General features: G+C 45.9%; 1 protein-coding gene across 1 annotated transcript in view; it reads left to right on the forward strand.

Annotated features, from left to right (window-relative positions):
- Nucleotides 1–437: 437 nt before the first annotated feature.
- Nucleotides 438–16,414, forward strand: part of LOC135896296 (probable glutamate receptor) — a 101,716-nt gene continuing 85,739 nt past the window's right edge. The window contains exons 1-2 of the mRNA XM_070534833.1: nucleotides 438–633; nucleotides 1,619–1,705. Coding sequence (XP_070390934.1) covers nucleotides 598–633; nucleotides 1,619–1,705 — 123 coding nt within the window. The 5' untranslated portion in view covers nucleotides 438–597. The remainder of the gene's footprint in view (nucleotides 634–1,618; nucleotides 1,706–16,414) is intronic.

Here is a 16,414-nt window from a genome sequence, read left to right on the forward strand (position 1 = left end):
TATGTCCACATCTGCCAATTGATGAACAAGCGTTCTTCTAAGATATGCTCTCAGTTCTTTGAATTAAACGCATTTCTACCTTCACTAGCATACTTAGTTGGCAAGGAGATTCAGTCCCCCTAATCAAAATATCAAATATCTGCCTGAAGCAATTTGGCAGCAGGGATAGCAGCAGGAGCCGATACTTACGTTTCATCTATTCTGCAGATTTCTGCAGACGCTCAACAACCTTCAAGAAGACGGTGGGCGGTTGCATCGTAACCTTGAGTGCAACTGCACCCAGCGGCTGCATCGCTGCCTGCCTGGACTGCCTGGATCGCCTACAACTGATTGTGGGAGCCACGTGCATCTACGTCACATCGGTTGCTCTGCAAGCCCTTTATAAGGAGCATTGCTAGCCCTTCGCCGTCATTTGGCAGCAGGGACAGCAGCAGGAGCCGACACTTACGTTTCATCTATTCTCCAGGTTGGAAATCATTTTTTTGTATTGCTTATAGTCTGCTTTTCTGCTCTGCTGCCCTGCTGCCAACTTTTGTCTGAGGTGCGCGCACTTTTTGCTTGTTTGCCGTGTGTTTCTGCTCTTGCCCAAAATGGGAAATGACGAACTTAAACGGGAAATTGCGGATCTCAAACGTGAGTTTCGTAAGGAACTTCGAGAGCTCAGGCAAAGTGTAGAATTTACTAGTGGACAGTATGAGTCTCTGAACCTAGAATATGAAGCACTTAGAAAGGAAAATGTCAACCTAAAAGCAGCACAAGAGCCTCTTCTGCAAGAAGTTGAGAAGCTGAGAAAGCAAGTGTGTCAGAACTCACTAAAGATAGTAACACAGGATCAATATTCGAGAAATAGGAACATTGAGGTGAAAGGTGTTCCTTGCTTGCAGAATGAGAACCTTGGGAACGTTCTGCAGAAGGTCGGGGAAGTGCTTGGCGTGCCGATATCTGAGCAAGATATTGATGTTTGCCATCGCGTTCCTGTGCTAAATTTTGATACTGATAAGAACATAGTAGTGTCTTTCAATCGTCATTCGAAACGTGATGCTGTGATCAAAAAAGCGCGAAAAGCAAGGATCAGCGCAGAAGACATAGGTTTTTCTTCCAAGCAGTCTGTCTTCGTGAACGAGCATTTGTGCCCTCAACTAAAGCAACTGCTTGGCATGACTGTGGCAAAGAAAAAGGAAATGAAATGGCGCTTTGTATGGGTGAGGGACGGAAAAGTATTCGCGCGAAAAAACGGAAGAGTCTACTGTTGTTGAAGTTACATGCGAGGCAGACCTAGCTAAAATCTGCTAGTGGCGATTGGCAACGAACACTTTTTGTACCTTATTTTGCTATGATCGTGCCACGCAAGCTTTTTCGTCCTGGTTACGCCGACTCTCTTACCTTTTTGCATATTAATGTTCAGTCTGCCCGTAATAAACACGATCAGATAGAAGTATTTCTTAACGAATTCACGTTCAGGTTTGACATAATAATAAGTGAGACATGGCACAACTCGGAAGATGATGTCATTTCCTTGCCCGCGGATACCAAAGCTTCTTTCTGAATAGACCAAACCGCCGAGGCGGAGGTGTGATGCAGATGGTGTCAGAAAGGCTTTCATGCGACTTCATTGCAGGTCTCTCAAGAACCACACCAGACTACGAAGCGCTTACGGTACAATGTGGATCCTATATCTTCGCTGTTTTGTATCGACCACCTGATGGTAATAGTGAAAGATTTCTTGTCTTTTTAGAACGATTACTGTGTTATGCTCACTAGAATAGACTGTGCATAAACATAGGCGGTGACTGTAACAAACTTACTGCAATCGAATACAGTTTCCTGCAATCTGATCTTACTCCTTCATTCTTTTGCTTGTGCGAACGTGATAAAAACACCCACTCGAGTCACGTGCCTGTCTGAATCCCTTATCGACTTATTTATAACGAACAGCCCAATGCTAGATATCAATGCTGGTAGCATTGCCGCCGATTTAGGTGTTCACTTGCCGATATACATGTTTTCTAAACGAAATAGCACACTTAAAGCGAGCCAAAACCAATGTAAATCTTTCGTCATGCAGGAAATGAATCCAGGAACAATGACTGACTTTCGAAACTAACTTCGAAGTGCAAACTGGGCATCAGTATTCGAGTGTAACGATGCTGATACGGCCTATGATACGCTCATGCATATCATTAAAAATGCGTACACTAGTTGTTTTAAATTAAAAAAGATAAAAACATCTAGGAAGATACGGAAACCTTGGTTAACAAATGAGTGTTTAAAGCCAATTCGTAAAAAAAACCAATTGTACTCTTACTTTGTACAGTCTAGAAGCCCTGATGATCTTTTTGCATTTAAGAAATACAGAAACTACGTAACTAAGTTTCTTCGAGATACAAAAAGAGAGTATCTGGAAAAGCTATTTAGTTATGCTGATACCAAAGGCGACCTAGTTTGGCGTGCGCTTAATACGCTCCTAAATCGCGACAGAAGTCGCTATGAAGAGCTCGAGATTGCAGAGAATGGGAAGCAGCTAAAGGGTATAGAATTAGCAAATCGCCTCAATGAACACTTTACAAATTTAGTTATTAGCGCTTACAATACAGATGCTCTCAATTACTTGGGTGCGCCTAGTGTAAATACAGCGTTTTTTGAGCCTACGACACCGGACGAGGTTTACTCTGCTTTTATATCCTTAAAGAACAGCAAGGCACGTGACATCGATGGTCTCCAGATTAAACCAATTAAATTTGCAATAGACTTGTTAGTGCCCGCTTTCACCCACGTATTCAATGTTTGCTTGTCTACTGGTGTTTTCCCTAGAAAAATGCAACAGGCAAAGGTTACTGCTTTGTTCAAATCAGGGGACAGAAATTAGATGTCAAATTATCGGCCGGTGTCAGTGCTCCCTGTTATATCAAAAGGCTTAGAGAAGGTTATCTGTAAAAGGGTTTTGTCGTTTTGTGAAAAATATCAGTTATTATCTCCGCATCAATATGGGTTTCGTAAGGGCGGATCGACTGAATTAGCTCTGTTAACACCGAAGGATTTAATCTTGAACGTCTATGAAGAAAAAAAATTAACATTAGGCGTATTTATCGATTTTTCCAAAGCCTTTGACAGGATCAATCATATTACTCTAATAAAAAAACTCGAACAAAACGGATTCCGTAGATTACCCCTGGACATTCTAAAGTCATACTTAACCCATAGGAAACAATGCGTTTACATCTCAGAAGAATACTCAGACCCCTTGAATTTAGAAGCTGGTGTTCCCCAAGGGAGCATATTAGGACCTATATTGTTTAACATATATGTAAATGATTTAACAAACATCAGTAGCCTACCACACTATATAATATACGCAGATGACACCAGTCTTTTCTTCCAATCATGCAATGCTGATAACTTATCACAACTAGCAAACACCGTCCTTGATAAACTATATTGGTGGAGCAAGGCAAATTCTTTACAGATTAACTCTAAAGAAACCAAAGCTGTTCTTTTTGCACCCGCTCAGAAAAATGTAAATCGTAATCTAAACATATTTTATCGATCAGAACGAATTGACGTCACCGCGGACGTGAAAACACTGGGAGTGATTTTTGATCAGCATTTAAGTTGGGACAAACACGTAGAACGCGTGGCAACAAGTATGGCAAAAGCGTGCGGTGCGCTTTGTAGGCTTCGAGATGTTCTTCCGTTAAAACTACGGCTATTGCTGTATAACACCATATTTATTTCTCATGCAAACTATTGTATTCTTGTATGGGGGACAACGTCACAAAAAATATTCAGACATAATCTCTTTTACAAAAAAAGCATTACGCCACGTTGCTTGTATTTATTACGGCAGTCATTCAAGTACATTCTTTTCTAAGTTTCATGTTCTTCCATTTCATTACAATTATCAGTTTAATCTTGCTATGAAATATAAAGAAAGCGTAAAACGAGGCCACACGGGATTTACTGGTCTTTGCAATCTAAGCAAACCTCATCCCCTCAACTACGACATTCGGGAGCGAGAAACTTGGGCCGTGCCTTTTTCACGAACTAATCATGGTAAGGCCAGACTACCGTACCGCATATCAGTATTACTGAACAGTCTTGAAAAAGAAAACATGGATCTTGGGACTGTTTCACGTCGAATTTTGAAGGAATATTTCATTAGCCGTGCGACTGCATGTGATTAGAGTATGTTGTACTTGCATTTCCTCTTCTTGGTTGTAACTTAAGTATAGAATTGTTGCAGTTATCTTGATAAGTCATGTTACGTTGACGTCAACGACCAAACGTCTTCTTTTTACATGGGACCTAGCGGCGTTCCTCAAGGATCGGTATTAGGACCACTCCTTTTTACCTCCTCCTTCCTCCCTCCTGATGAATCCACTTCCTGGGGGCGGAAACTTTTTATGATTATTTTAATAAACATTTTAACAACCTTTTTGTAATCTTTATCAACCACGTCCTTTCCGCTACTCGGAATTCTTCGTTCCTAATATATACCGATGACATCAAGATTTTTGAGGAAATTCATACTGCTGATGATTGTCGCATCCTGCAGTCTTACCTGTTTCTTATCTGTTTCTTGTTTCTGATTGGTGCAAAGATAATACCTAATAATAATACCTAATATAATGCTGATAATACCAAAGTCATACATTTCACAAGCAGAACAGCATGCACTTCTGTTTGTTATTCTGTTTATTCTGCACCATTGTGCAAGGCCTGCGAGTTCAGTGATCTCGGTCTAATGAGTTTGATAAAATATTGCACTTTTGTGCTCATACTAAACGCGTTGCTATGCGGGGCACGCGTTCTCTTGGCTCTGCTTGCGGACTATCGAGGGAAAGTCACACCCGCGGCGGTTACTCAGTGGCTATAGTGTTAGGCTGCTGAGCACGAGGTCGTGGGATCGAATCCCGGCCACGGCGGCGGCATTTCGATGCGGGCGAAATGCGAAAACACCCGTGTACTTAGATTTAGGTGCACGTTAAAGAACCCCAGGTGGTCTAAATTTCCGGAGTCCTCCACTACGGCGTGCCTCATAATCAGAAAATGGTTTCGGCACATAAAACCCCATAATTTTAGTTAAAGTCACTTACACCGTTCCGCAAATTGTACACAACTATTTGTCCTCCTCAATTCGGATATGCGTCGGTCGTCTGGAATATCCTTTCTAGATCCCATAGTGTTATTATAGATCGGGCCCAGAAAATGTTTTTCGGCATATATCGTCGCCGCTTTGCTAACACGGACACTGGACCTTCTTCTAGCATTCTTATATTATTAAGGCAAAAGCCTTAAGTGGCTCGTTGCAGTTTCTCATACCTAAAAAATGCGTTGTCTAGTCGTGTGGTGAAACAATATGATCATCCGCAATGGCTCATTCCCCCGCAATCAAACAAAAAATTCAATGGCTCATGCACCCTTAAGGCAGAAGCTACAAGCGCTAGCAAACTGAACAGTGGATACATTCATTGATATCATCCATACGACATACAGAACAGCATACGTTTCTATAAAGAACAAGCTCAAAACAAGCATCCGAACCACCAATAAGGCATTACATACCCGCCTCGGAAGCAGGTTACGGCCTCAGATGCTCGCCAAGCGAGAAACGAGGTGCGACGTGTGAAGCGGCGAGAGCAAGGCACTCGACCGCGAGTGCTTGTTTTCATGTGCTGAGACGATGCAACGCAAATCCAAAAAGAAACGTTGTTTCAACGAGTCTGACCGCGATATATGAGCCGAAGCTCGCAGACAATGGCTTAAGACACGTTTACTTCACACTGTGGCTCGTTATGTCTTGCAAGAAGTCTGACCCATCCGATCGTATAACTTAATGCGTTACCATGTGTGCAGCAGGATTTCGCCTGCACCTGTTACCGGAGTGTAACATGCCGCCGAACTTTTGCCATTGCCCTTGGCTGCCGACGTAATCGCGCTGACCTGTTTCTGTGCGCAGTATCCGCACCTGCTTCTAACTCCTCAATTGTATTCTGTTTCGTACGCCACGCAAGATCACCAGAGAGAATAGACCTTTCCTCGTTCCTGCCTGTCATCACTAACACTCCACCGCCGACAGAATACCGAGTCTTTATAAAGCTGATTTTCATTATCTGCATATTTTTCAAACTCGCTGTCATTCTTTCTTTCGAAGTCTTGCGTTCTCGTGTCAGAGTTTCACACATTGTTCAACTACGCTTCTTTTTCTTTTTCATTCACCTGGCGCCTTGCTTTATGTACAGTCTAATTTTCAAGGTTGTTCTTTCTATTCACTGTTTTACACTTTTATTTCGCTGCTGCTTCAACACGAAAGTGTTTTAAGCCGGAGTCCATCAACTTTTTCTAACGCAAGCATGAACGGATGTGACGTCAGCGCGAACGTGCAAATTAAGCTCTCTCCTGACAGGAGTGGTAACGCCATCTACAAGCGCTAAAGCAAACTACTACACCATGACACTAAGTAGCGCCGACAGGGAGCGCTTCGGTAGCGTCAACCCGGCGGACGCTGCAACGCTGTGTAGCCTGATGTAGGTGTTTTCCGGAGATGGATGGCAGATGGTTTGCCCATAGAGAAAGAAACACAAGAGACGAGAGCGGACACTCCCATAGAGCCCAGCAGCATGACTGCAGCGCACCAAGCCGTCGGCGTAATTACCTGAACCACACTTCCGATTTCGCTTTTGTGCGCGCGCCTTTGGAATACTAGCTGCCATGCATCACGCCGGTTCCGCTTTTCTGTTTTTTTCTTCTATAGCTCAACCGCAAGCGGTTGTCGCGCGAAATCGTTTTAATTATAAGGAAAATTCATTGCAAACGATCTTCACAAGCCTCCATCGAATACGTGCCACGTACAATTTCATAAAGACGCAAGACGCATTGTGAAACGAGGAAATGTTTATTTTGTTCTTTATAAATGCTCGTTGCGGGCTTTTTGTGCATTCATCCAACATTTTGCCACCAGGTTAGCAGCAGTTTCCGTAGGAAGCTCCACCAGACGACGTCAATTGAAAAAATTAAATTACAATTAACATGTAAGAATAATGCGTGTAGAGGCGAAGTAGCGAAAGGGGTGAATGGGCGGCATTACAAACAAAAGCAGTGCGTATTTACACACACGGCGAAGAATATACTCCACTCATCCGAAACAATACCGTGCATACCACAAAAACATTCCAATTCCAAACATTCCCCTCTTCTCGGGCCTTATTTCCTGCACTTTAGAATGTACGTACGGGCTACGGCGCGTTTCGCGAACTTGGCTACAACAGACGCGATAGTACGCTACGAATATACAGAAGTGGCCACAACACACGCTCTCAACCAGACCATGCTGGGCGCTCGCACAGTTCCTACAACTCGCACTCAAGACAAATGCGTGGGTGCCGTTCAGAAGACCGAATTTTCGAGTCACTATTTCCTGGCGTTTGAGTTCCATGGCGTTATCTCTTGAGCGTTCGGCCGGCGCAAGCAACACACTCCCCCGTTATCACTCTTGACGATTGCTCATCGCGTTTTCGAAAAGCGGGAGTACCGAAAGAAGGCTTAAATTGTTGCGGGGAACATAAAAATTGCCACAATCTTGTCGCAGTAAGGTTCAGTACGCGCTAAACTAACTTTGTGACCATGGCCGAGTTGCTTTTCGCTGCGTCACGACAGGCGCGGTGAGCGTGCCTCATAAGTAACAAAAAAAAAGTACTGAAAATAATTTTTAACAATGTTGGGCGTCAGAGAAAGCGCCATGAACATGTCAGTGCATTAATGCGCGAAACTGCGCACCATGGCCGAGCTGCTTTTCGTTAACCACGTCACAGCGCTAGGTGTGCTCACTACGTTTGAAAAGTGCCCCAAAAACTAACGAAATTAGTTACAATAATGTTGGGGGCCATAGAAAGCGCCAGAACTTGTTGCAAAATGATTCAGTACACGCGAGACTGCGTCACAGCACCCTGTGCGACTAGCCTGCCCAAAAACTACCGAGAGAGAGAGAGAAAATGATAAATGAAAGGTAGGGAGGTTAACCAGGACTGAGCCCGGTTGGCTACCCTACACTGGGGAAAGGGAAAGGAGAACGGAAAGATTAAAAGAAGAGAAAGTCCACTGGAGATATCAGTTTGTCACTCAGTCCGGATCACAGACGCTGACTCAATGCGGTCGCTTTCAAATATCGCAGCAGCGCTTTTGTGGCCTTTTGTAGCTGCGATATGCGAGGCCATGGTCCCAAGATCTTCTTCAAGTTGAACGGCTTTCCATGTAGCTTATTTACAGCTGTGCAGAGGTCTTGCCTTTCATTTTCAAAAGATGGGCAGTAGCACAGTGGGTGTTCTATGGTTTCCTCGACACTGCAGGCACTGCACTCGGCGCTATCAGCCATTCTAATCAGAAATGCATAAGCATTGTTGAATGCGACGCCCAAACGTAAGCGGCACAGCACTGTTTCCTCAATTCGCGGAAGATCTGGTAACAGCCGCAGTTGCATTGAGGGATCGAGGGAATGCACGCGATGTTGAGTGAATTCAGGTGTGTGCCACTTCTCCAATGTCAAAGAGTGCGCTAGCTTGCCTAAGTGTTGGGCTGCATCGGTCCAAGATAAAGGTATTGAAACAAGGGTTGCTCCTTCATGTGCTTTTCTAGCAGCTTCGTCAGCGAGGTCATTGCCGGAGATACCGCACTGACCAGGCAGCCACTGAAACACGACGTCGTGTCCTTTCGCGATCATGTGATGGTGCATCTCTCGTATCTCCGACACGAGTTGTTCACATTAACCGCGACGAAGAGATGACAGAACACATTGTAAGGCCGCCTTCGAATCACAGAATTTAGCCCACCCATTAGCCGGCTGGTTGTTAATATAATCAACGGCACCTCGAAGGGCAACAAGCTCCGAACCGGTCGATGTGGTCAAGTGAGAAGTCTTGTATTGGATGTTTAGTGATCGTGATGGTATAACCACTACGCTGGTGGAGCTGGTCTGAGTGGAGGAGCCATCCGTATATATGTGGACTCGATCAAAGTAGGAAGTGTGCAAACAATCCAGAGCTGCTTGCTTCAAGGCCAAGGTAGGTAGGTCGGTATTCTTTCTTATCCCTGGAACCGTGATACGCACTTGAGGTTGTTCTAAACACCACAAAGCTGAGGTTGAACGTGCTGAGGGTGTGAAGCCCGATGGTAAACAGGCAAGATGGATGGTGACCTCGTTGGAGAAGGACCCCTGTGGTCGTCGTTCTGGCAGGCGGGCAAGAGAGCTTGATTGCATGCGCGAAACATGACGAACATGGGCCCTAAGCGTGTCGGTGCTAATGTAAGTCGTGATCGGATGGTCTCGAGCCATTATAATGGTTCCTGCTGTTGAGGTGCTCCGCGGGAGTCCTAGGCAAACACGTAGTGCCTGTGCTTGAACGCTCTGAAGTTCTCGAAGATTTGACTTGAATGTTTTAGCAAGCACGGGAGAGCTATAGCGTAGGAATCTGATGAACAGTGCTCGATATAACTGTAGCATGGAGCCCACTGATGATCCCCATGTTTTGCCGGCGATGAACTTGAAGACGTGAATAATAGATGCGAGCTTCTTCTTTAAGCGGGCAACATAAGGCTCCAAGTGAGGTCCCGGTCTACAATGACGCCCGAAAACAGGCGATTTCTCTTGTAGGAGATAGGCTGTCCATTGATGCATACTGGATAAGGAATCATCGCTTTTCGCGTAAAAGCGACTTATGCACATTTTTCTCTTGAGATGGTAAGGCCTTGTGAGTGAAGGTAGTAAGATGCCTGTGTTGCTGCTTTCTGTAGCCGTGCGCGAACCTGCAGGCAAGTGACCGCTGATGTCCAGATGCAGATGTCGTCGGCGTAGATTGAAACACTCACGGTTTCCGGTAGGGATTCGGCCAGCCCAAGAAGCCCGAGGTTTAAAAGAATAGGGCTTAAAACACCACCTTGGGGAACGCCTCGGCATGTGTAGTGGTCGGTAGTCGGACCATCTTCCGTACGTACGAACAAGGACCTTTGTGTCAAGTAGTTACTGACCCATCGATATACTCGCCCTCCTAGTTCGACTGTCGAAAGTGCGTCTAGAATGGCTTGATGGGAAACGTTGTCGTAAGCGCCTTTCACGTCAAGAAAGAGTGCTACTGAAAATCGCTTCCGAGATTTTTGTTGTTCCACAGATGATACTAGATCGATGACACTGTCAACCGATGAACGACCACGTCGAAATCCCGCCATAGAGTCAGGGTAAATGTTGTGGTGTTCAAGGTACCATTCGAGACGCATGAGGATCATACGTTCCATGAGCTTCCCGACGCAGCTGGCAAGAGCTATAGGCCGATGCGATGCCAGTTCGAGCGGTGACTTTCCTGCTTTTAGAAGCGGTACCAGGCGGCTGCGTTTCCATTCTTGTGGGACGACACCATCTTGCCATGAACTATTAAAAAGGCTGAGGAGTTCTCTTCGTGCTTCTCTGCCTAGGTGGCGCAAAGCAGTATATGTTATGCCATCGGGCCCTGGTGAAGACGAAGACCTGCATAGCGCCATAGCAGCTTCTAACTCTTCCATAGAGAATGGAGTGTCCATACTTGCATCTCGTGGGCCAGGGATGTTGCCTAAAGCCATGTCAGGGACTAAAACTGTGCCACCGGCGACTTTCGCACAAAATTCCTCTGCGACGTCTATCTCACGGCGGTTTTGATAGAGAGCAAGGGCGTTGAATGGGTGTCGTTGCTGGGGACTTGAGCAAAGACCCCGTAGGGTACGCCACACACGGGACAATGGCTTGCGAGGGTCTAATGATTCGCAAAAACATTTCCATCTTTGATCCGCTAGCTTATCAATTCGGCGCTTGATCTTCTTTTGCATGCGCCAAGCTTCTCTGAGGTCAAGGATTGACTTTGTACGCCTGTACCTCCTTTCAGCTCGGCGACGTAGTGCACGAAGCCTTTCCAATTCAATGTCATTCTATGTAGGCTTTGATGGATGTGTGGAGCAGCGTGTACAATCTTGCATAGCGTCTGTAATTATGTCTTCTAATCTGCGTGCAATATGTGTCTTCTACACAATCGGGCTTCAGTCATTTAGAAGACACAGGTTGTGGCCTGATGCGAAGGACATTAGTGACCTGCCCCTCGAATTTATGCTGGAGCTTCCCCATATATTGTGGTGAGCGTTGAAGTCCCCTGTTATAATCCAAGGGCCGGGAGTAGCAGCCATGATATCTTCCAGTCTTTTTCTATCAAGCTGACTTGTTGGGGAAAGGTAGACGCCAATAAGAGTAAAAGACAGCTTCTTCTTTTCCACAGTGACACAGACTTATTGGTTACCGTCGTGTGGCGCTACGTTTTGGGAAAAATACGTAAGGTCCTTGCGAATGTAAACCAGAACCTTACTACTACGGACACACGTGTTTGAAACAAAAGATTCATATCCTGATAGTCTTATGGAGGCTGACAAGTTCGGTTCACATATGACCAGTATAGGAAAATGGTTTTCAAATACGAACTGTCGAAAATTCGAAATACGGGACCTCAGGCCTCTCGCATTCCATTGGAATATGGAGGCACTTCTCACATCATCCCGGAACGATCGCTGTTGTTGTCGATGAGCCATGGTTCTGCTGTAGAAGTTCTCAAGCACTGGACTTCTGAAGGCTCGCCAGAACCGGACTGATGGCATCCAGCACTTGCAATGCACTTCGAGCTGTTGGTGTCTGTAGCTTGTCCAGAAGAACACGAATAGCACTCACCAGAGAACTGATCATAACAACAATTTGTTGATCTTGGTCTACCAATTTATCAGGAACAGACGAAGTGTCCCCTGCTGTAGAAGTATCATTTCGCTCAGTAGGAGCATCTACTTCGGGAGTGCAGGCCACGCGTCAGCAGCCGTGCTGTTTGATGCACCTTCGTCCTTTGAGCTGACTGCGTTTGGCCTGGGCGGAAGAGTGGGTGGTAATATACGTGTAGGGCGTTCTGCAAAGGCTTTGGAGGCTCTTGATCGACGTCGGCGACGTGATCGTTGCGCTTAATAGATGTTGCTGCTTCTCGGTCAGACGAGTGGTCTCTAACCATTTTCTTCACTATTTGTATTTCCTTTCGAATCAAAGGACATTCCTTCGAAGATGCATCGTGAGGGCCGCTGCAGTTTGTGCACTTCAGCAGCACTGGCCTCGCACGTGTTTGTGGTGTGGGGTCCAGTGCAGCAAGAACAGACGGTAGTGTTATTGCACACACTACTCACATGGCCAAGCTTCATGCACTTCCAGCACTGCAGTGGTTTTGGTATAAAGGGGCGAACTGCGTGTCGGAAGTGGCCCATTTTTACATGCGACGGAAGGGATTCGCCCTTAAATATGATCTTCACACACCGTGACGTGCGAGACGAAACGTGTTTGTGATGATGGTGTTTTCCGTAGCTGGCTTGATTAAGATTGACAGATCGGAGTCGACAATGGCCTCGTAAACATCGTAAATTACGCCAGTATGGACTTGTTTGCCCAGCGGAATATAAGGACGGACTTTCATCCCGCCAAGTTCCGTGACCTTGCGCAAAGAATCCAACGCAGCCGCGTGTTCTACGTCAATCGCTAACACGTTCTTACGGGTGTTCACTCTGATGTCTTTGATTTCGTTTGGAACCAGCGCCTCTACAAGTGGAGACACGGCTTGCCTGTTGAGGCGTCTCAGGTTGTCAGTGGCGAGAACTAGCGAGAACAGGATGGTGAGCTCCTCGGTATCCCGCGAAGATATCACTCGAATTCGATGATGCGCTGAGAAATCTTCGCTTTGCTTTACGACTCTGCACCAGCTCGAAGGTGTCGTCACAAGAATCTTCACTGCTGACATAGTACTGCATGGTGTCGTCGCTGTCAGTGTCGCTCTCGGTGCCCTTGCGCTTCCTAGAGTTAGCCGCCGCGGGCACTGCCGAGTCCGGCGGATGTGCGTGAAACTCCATCGCAGTTAAGGAGGAAATAGCAGTTCACTGGCAAAGTTTAAGAAATTCACAAAATGAGTAGAGCTCGAAGACCCGGCGTTCTGCCTGAGAGACACTTCAAAACTACGGAAATAAGTTAAAGTAGTATTGGGGCTCATAGAAAGCGTCGCAAACATCTCCGAATACGCTTCATAAATTCAAGTTAACTGCGCCACGTCGGCTGCGCTGCTTTTCGTTAACTGCGTCACAAGTTTTGTTTATAGGTGTCGTGCCGTAATTTAAGCTTAATTGCTTAAAATGCGTCGCAGACGGTCGCACAGGGTTTCTCACCTTGCCATAGTCCAATAGTGCAGCGGTGCCATGTGGAAGTTCAGAAGGAACGCAAGAATTCGCTGGAAGCCCACCAAACCAGGTTAAAAAAATAAAAAAACAGGCAGACGGGTGAACCAACAGGCCAACGCTCAGATGCGCGGCCGGTCTCCCTCGCTTCGGCGCTGTGTCTGACGAATGACGTAAGCATATGGATCGTCCCTGGTAGCAAAGCTTCCATAGGAGCCCATTCGCAACTTTCACCGCCTATAGGTGGCGCTACTCGAAATTCAATATGGCTGTCGTTAAGGGGATCGTGTAGACGCCACCGGCTAGTGTACACGCGGCATCGGATCGCATAGTGTTTCCGGGCGCAGCGTGGTATCGTCATGTCGTCTTTTCAAGGACCATTGACTCTTGGCTGCATTATGACCCACATCGGCGGTTCAGAGACGCGTATTCGGTGTCTGGTTCAAGGTGAAGAAGTGTTGAATGCAGGACACATCGTTTGCTGCGGCTTGAAAGAATGCTCAGCCTCATCATACACTGTTCAAGGATTGTGCCTGCAAACGTCTCAAGTGCGGCAGAAGCCACACGAGCTGTGGTTCGAATTTAGGAACGAAGGTGGGTACAGGTGCTATTTACTGGCTTTTTTTTTCTTTGGCTTCAGTGGCCGCACTACGAGAAATTAAAACAGCTCTTTGTGTTTACCGCAGAGACGTGAGCGGGCCCCAACGCTTCGTGGGAATGATGCTGTAATTAGTTCTGCGTTGGACGGCAGTATTATTAGCAAATGTCATGAAAAGTAGAATGGTGTGCCAGTTTTGCTGCTGGTGCGTGTGGCATGGTGTGCGTGTACTACATATTCGGTCGTCCACTCTTAGTTTGAGCACGCGAGCACATGGCTGCGCTCTTCAGCCTGCAAGTGCGTCCGACACATGTGCGTTTCCAGGCAAACTGGTTTATGCGTAAAGGGACCACGAGTTGCTGCTTTACGTCGTCTGCATTTTTGCTACGATGCGCGGCTTTGAGCACGGCTACGCGCTAAGAGGGGACCGGTGTACTGCCGCGGCTTCGGTGTCCGAACCCTTGCCTCGCGTTGCCTGGCAAACTATGCTGCCTTTATGCGCTAGTAGTAAACAAGGGGTATTCGCTCGCATTCATTTGCTAAAGCAATATTCTATGCAGTCGTACAGCACATGGCAAGCGTTTAATGATGACACAAAGCTGATTTCATCGCCGTAGGAGCATTACATTGATTTGGTCATTCTCCGATGAACCGTAGAACTCGATTCGCATGCTTACCTCAAAAGTGCTTCTTCCAGTACTTCTTTGGCATTTTTTTTGTGTGTGGAGCCAAGACGCGAAAAGCCGCTTAGAAATTACTGCATGAAGGCAGCGCGAAAGGAAAAAAAGATACGCAATGAAACGGGAGAAAGAGCAATACATCACGTTTATTCACATAACATGTCCTGCATTGAAGTAACAATTTTTTTTTTCTTACAGGGCCACTGCTCTTGCAAAGCAGGCAACTCGAAATGCTGCAAGCACATGGTTGCGATGTTGCTTTTTACACACAGGTAAGCATGTACAAAGACAATTCGTAAGCTAACAGTGATCTCTTTTGCATATGTGTACCTAAGTTGCAGTCAAGTTTCAACGTACAGTGAAACACAAATTGATGAACAGTTAGTTGTATCTGTATGAATGTGCTGGCCTTTTGTCACAGGATTCTTGGGTTGTACTTGCAAATCATTTATTTACCTGTAATACATTGTGTTCACTGCTGCAGAACTGGTGTCCAGAACCTGGACCTGCTGACTTGCACCGATGTAAAACAAGCATGGGGCAAGTTGAAAGCAAAGAACATCTACAAGCCCAGAAAAATTAAGGACTTGTGCCACGTGCAGCATACTTCAAGGACCCGGTTGGATCAACAGAAACTCAATGCAATCCGACAGCGGCTTATTGCTGCTGCTCCACAAAGCGCCCTAGCAAGACATGTGATGGGCCGCTGCCTTCAAAGCGAAGATGTTGAAGTTAGTGCCATGAATGTGCACTGTGAAAACACAGGCTGTGAGCCGGACCAGATTGTGCAGCACATGCTCACCAGCCAGCATGCACAAAAGTTTGAGCAACTTCTGTTCCATGAAATTGCGTTCAGAGACTGGGATAAGCTTAGAATTTACAGAGCTGATATAAAGAATTTGAGTGCTCGGGTAGCAAAATTTTATAAGGACATGGTTGCTGTGAGCTCACCACAAGCAGTTAGAATTTGTGCTGAGACTGCTGGGCAAAACAGTACACAGTGGCAAAGAGAGCGAATGCTCAGAATAACAGGAAGCAAGTGCCATACATTGTACAGATTTGTGCCATCGCCAACAAACAGCTGGCAAAACTAAATTGAAAAACTGTTGACGCAGAACTTTCAAGGAAACGACGCCACGAGATATGGCAAGGCGTGCGAGAAGCCAGCTCTCGAAGAGTATGCACTTAACACTGGCAATGCAGTGTCGACAGTGGGCCTTGTTGTGAACCCTATAGTCCCGGCTTTAGCCCAGATGGGATTGTTTTCAGGCACGGAAAGCCGGCCATGTTGCTGGAAATTAAGAGTCCAACACGTGGCAAAACGGAAAGCATTGCAGAACTTTTGAAGCAAAAGAAACTGCCATACATTGTGTCCCAAGGCGAAAATTATACCTTGAGGTCTACACATTCCTACTACACACAAGTGCAATTGGGGATGTTTCTTTTGCATTTGACGCAAGTAGACCTCATTGTGTACAGTGAAGTGGAATCTTTAGTTATCCATGTGAAAAAATGCGTATCATTTATTGACAGCTTGATTCAGCGGCTGCAGTATGTGTATTTTACGCACTATTTGCCAGCACTTTTTAAGTATGTGCAGTAAGAAACCATCAAAAATAAACATGGAAGAATGCGTGCATTTTCGTGGTCAATCACATAAGACTCAGAACAAACAATCCAGCTGTATTGTTAAGCAAGAGAAGCATGCAAGTGGGAAGCTGCACTGACATAAGTTTATTTTCAATCAAAAAAGATGGAGCCGGCTGCAGCTAAAAGCTGCCTTAGCAAATGGCAGCTTGACAGGGGCCCGCAGCCCCCTCTACAAGACGGCAGTGAAAAAAGGTTGCAGGAACAAAACCAATTTCGAAAGAATACATAGGCA

Source organism: Dermacentor albipictus, chromosome 3 (assembly GCF_038994185.2).
Source record: "Dermacentor albipictus isolate Rhodes 1998 colony chromosome 3, USDA_Dalb.pri_finalv2, whole genome shotgun sequence".
Lineage (NCBI taxonomy): Eukaryota > Metazoa > Arthropoda > Arachnida > Ixodida > Ixodidae > Dermacentor > Dermacentor albipictus.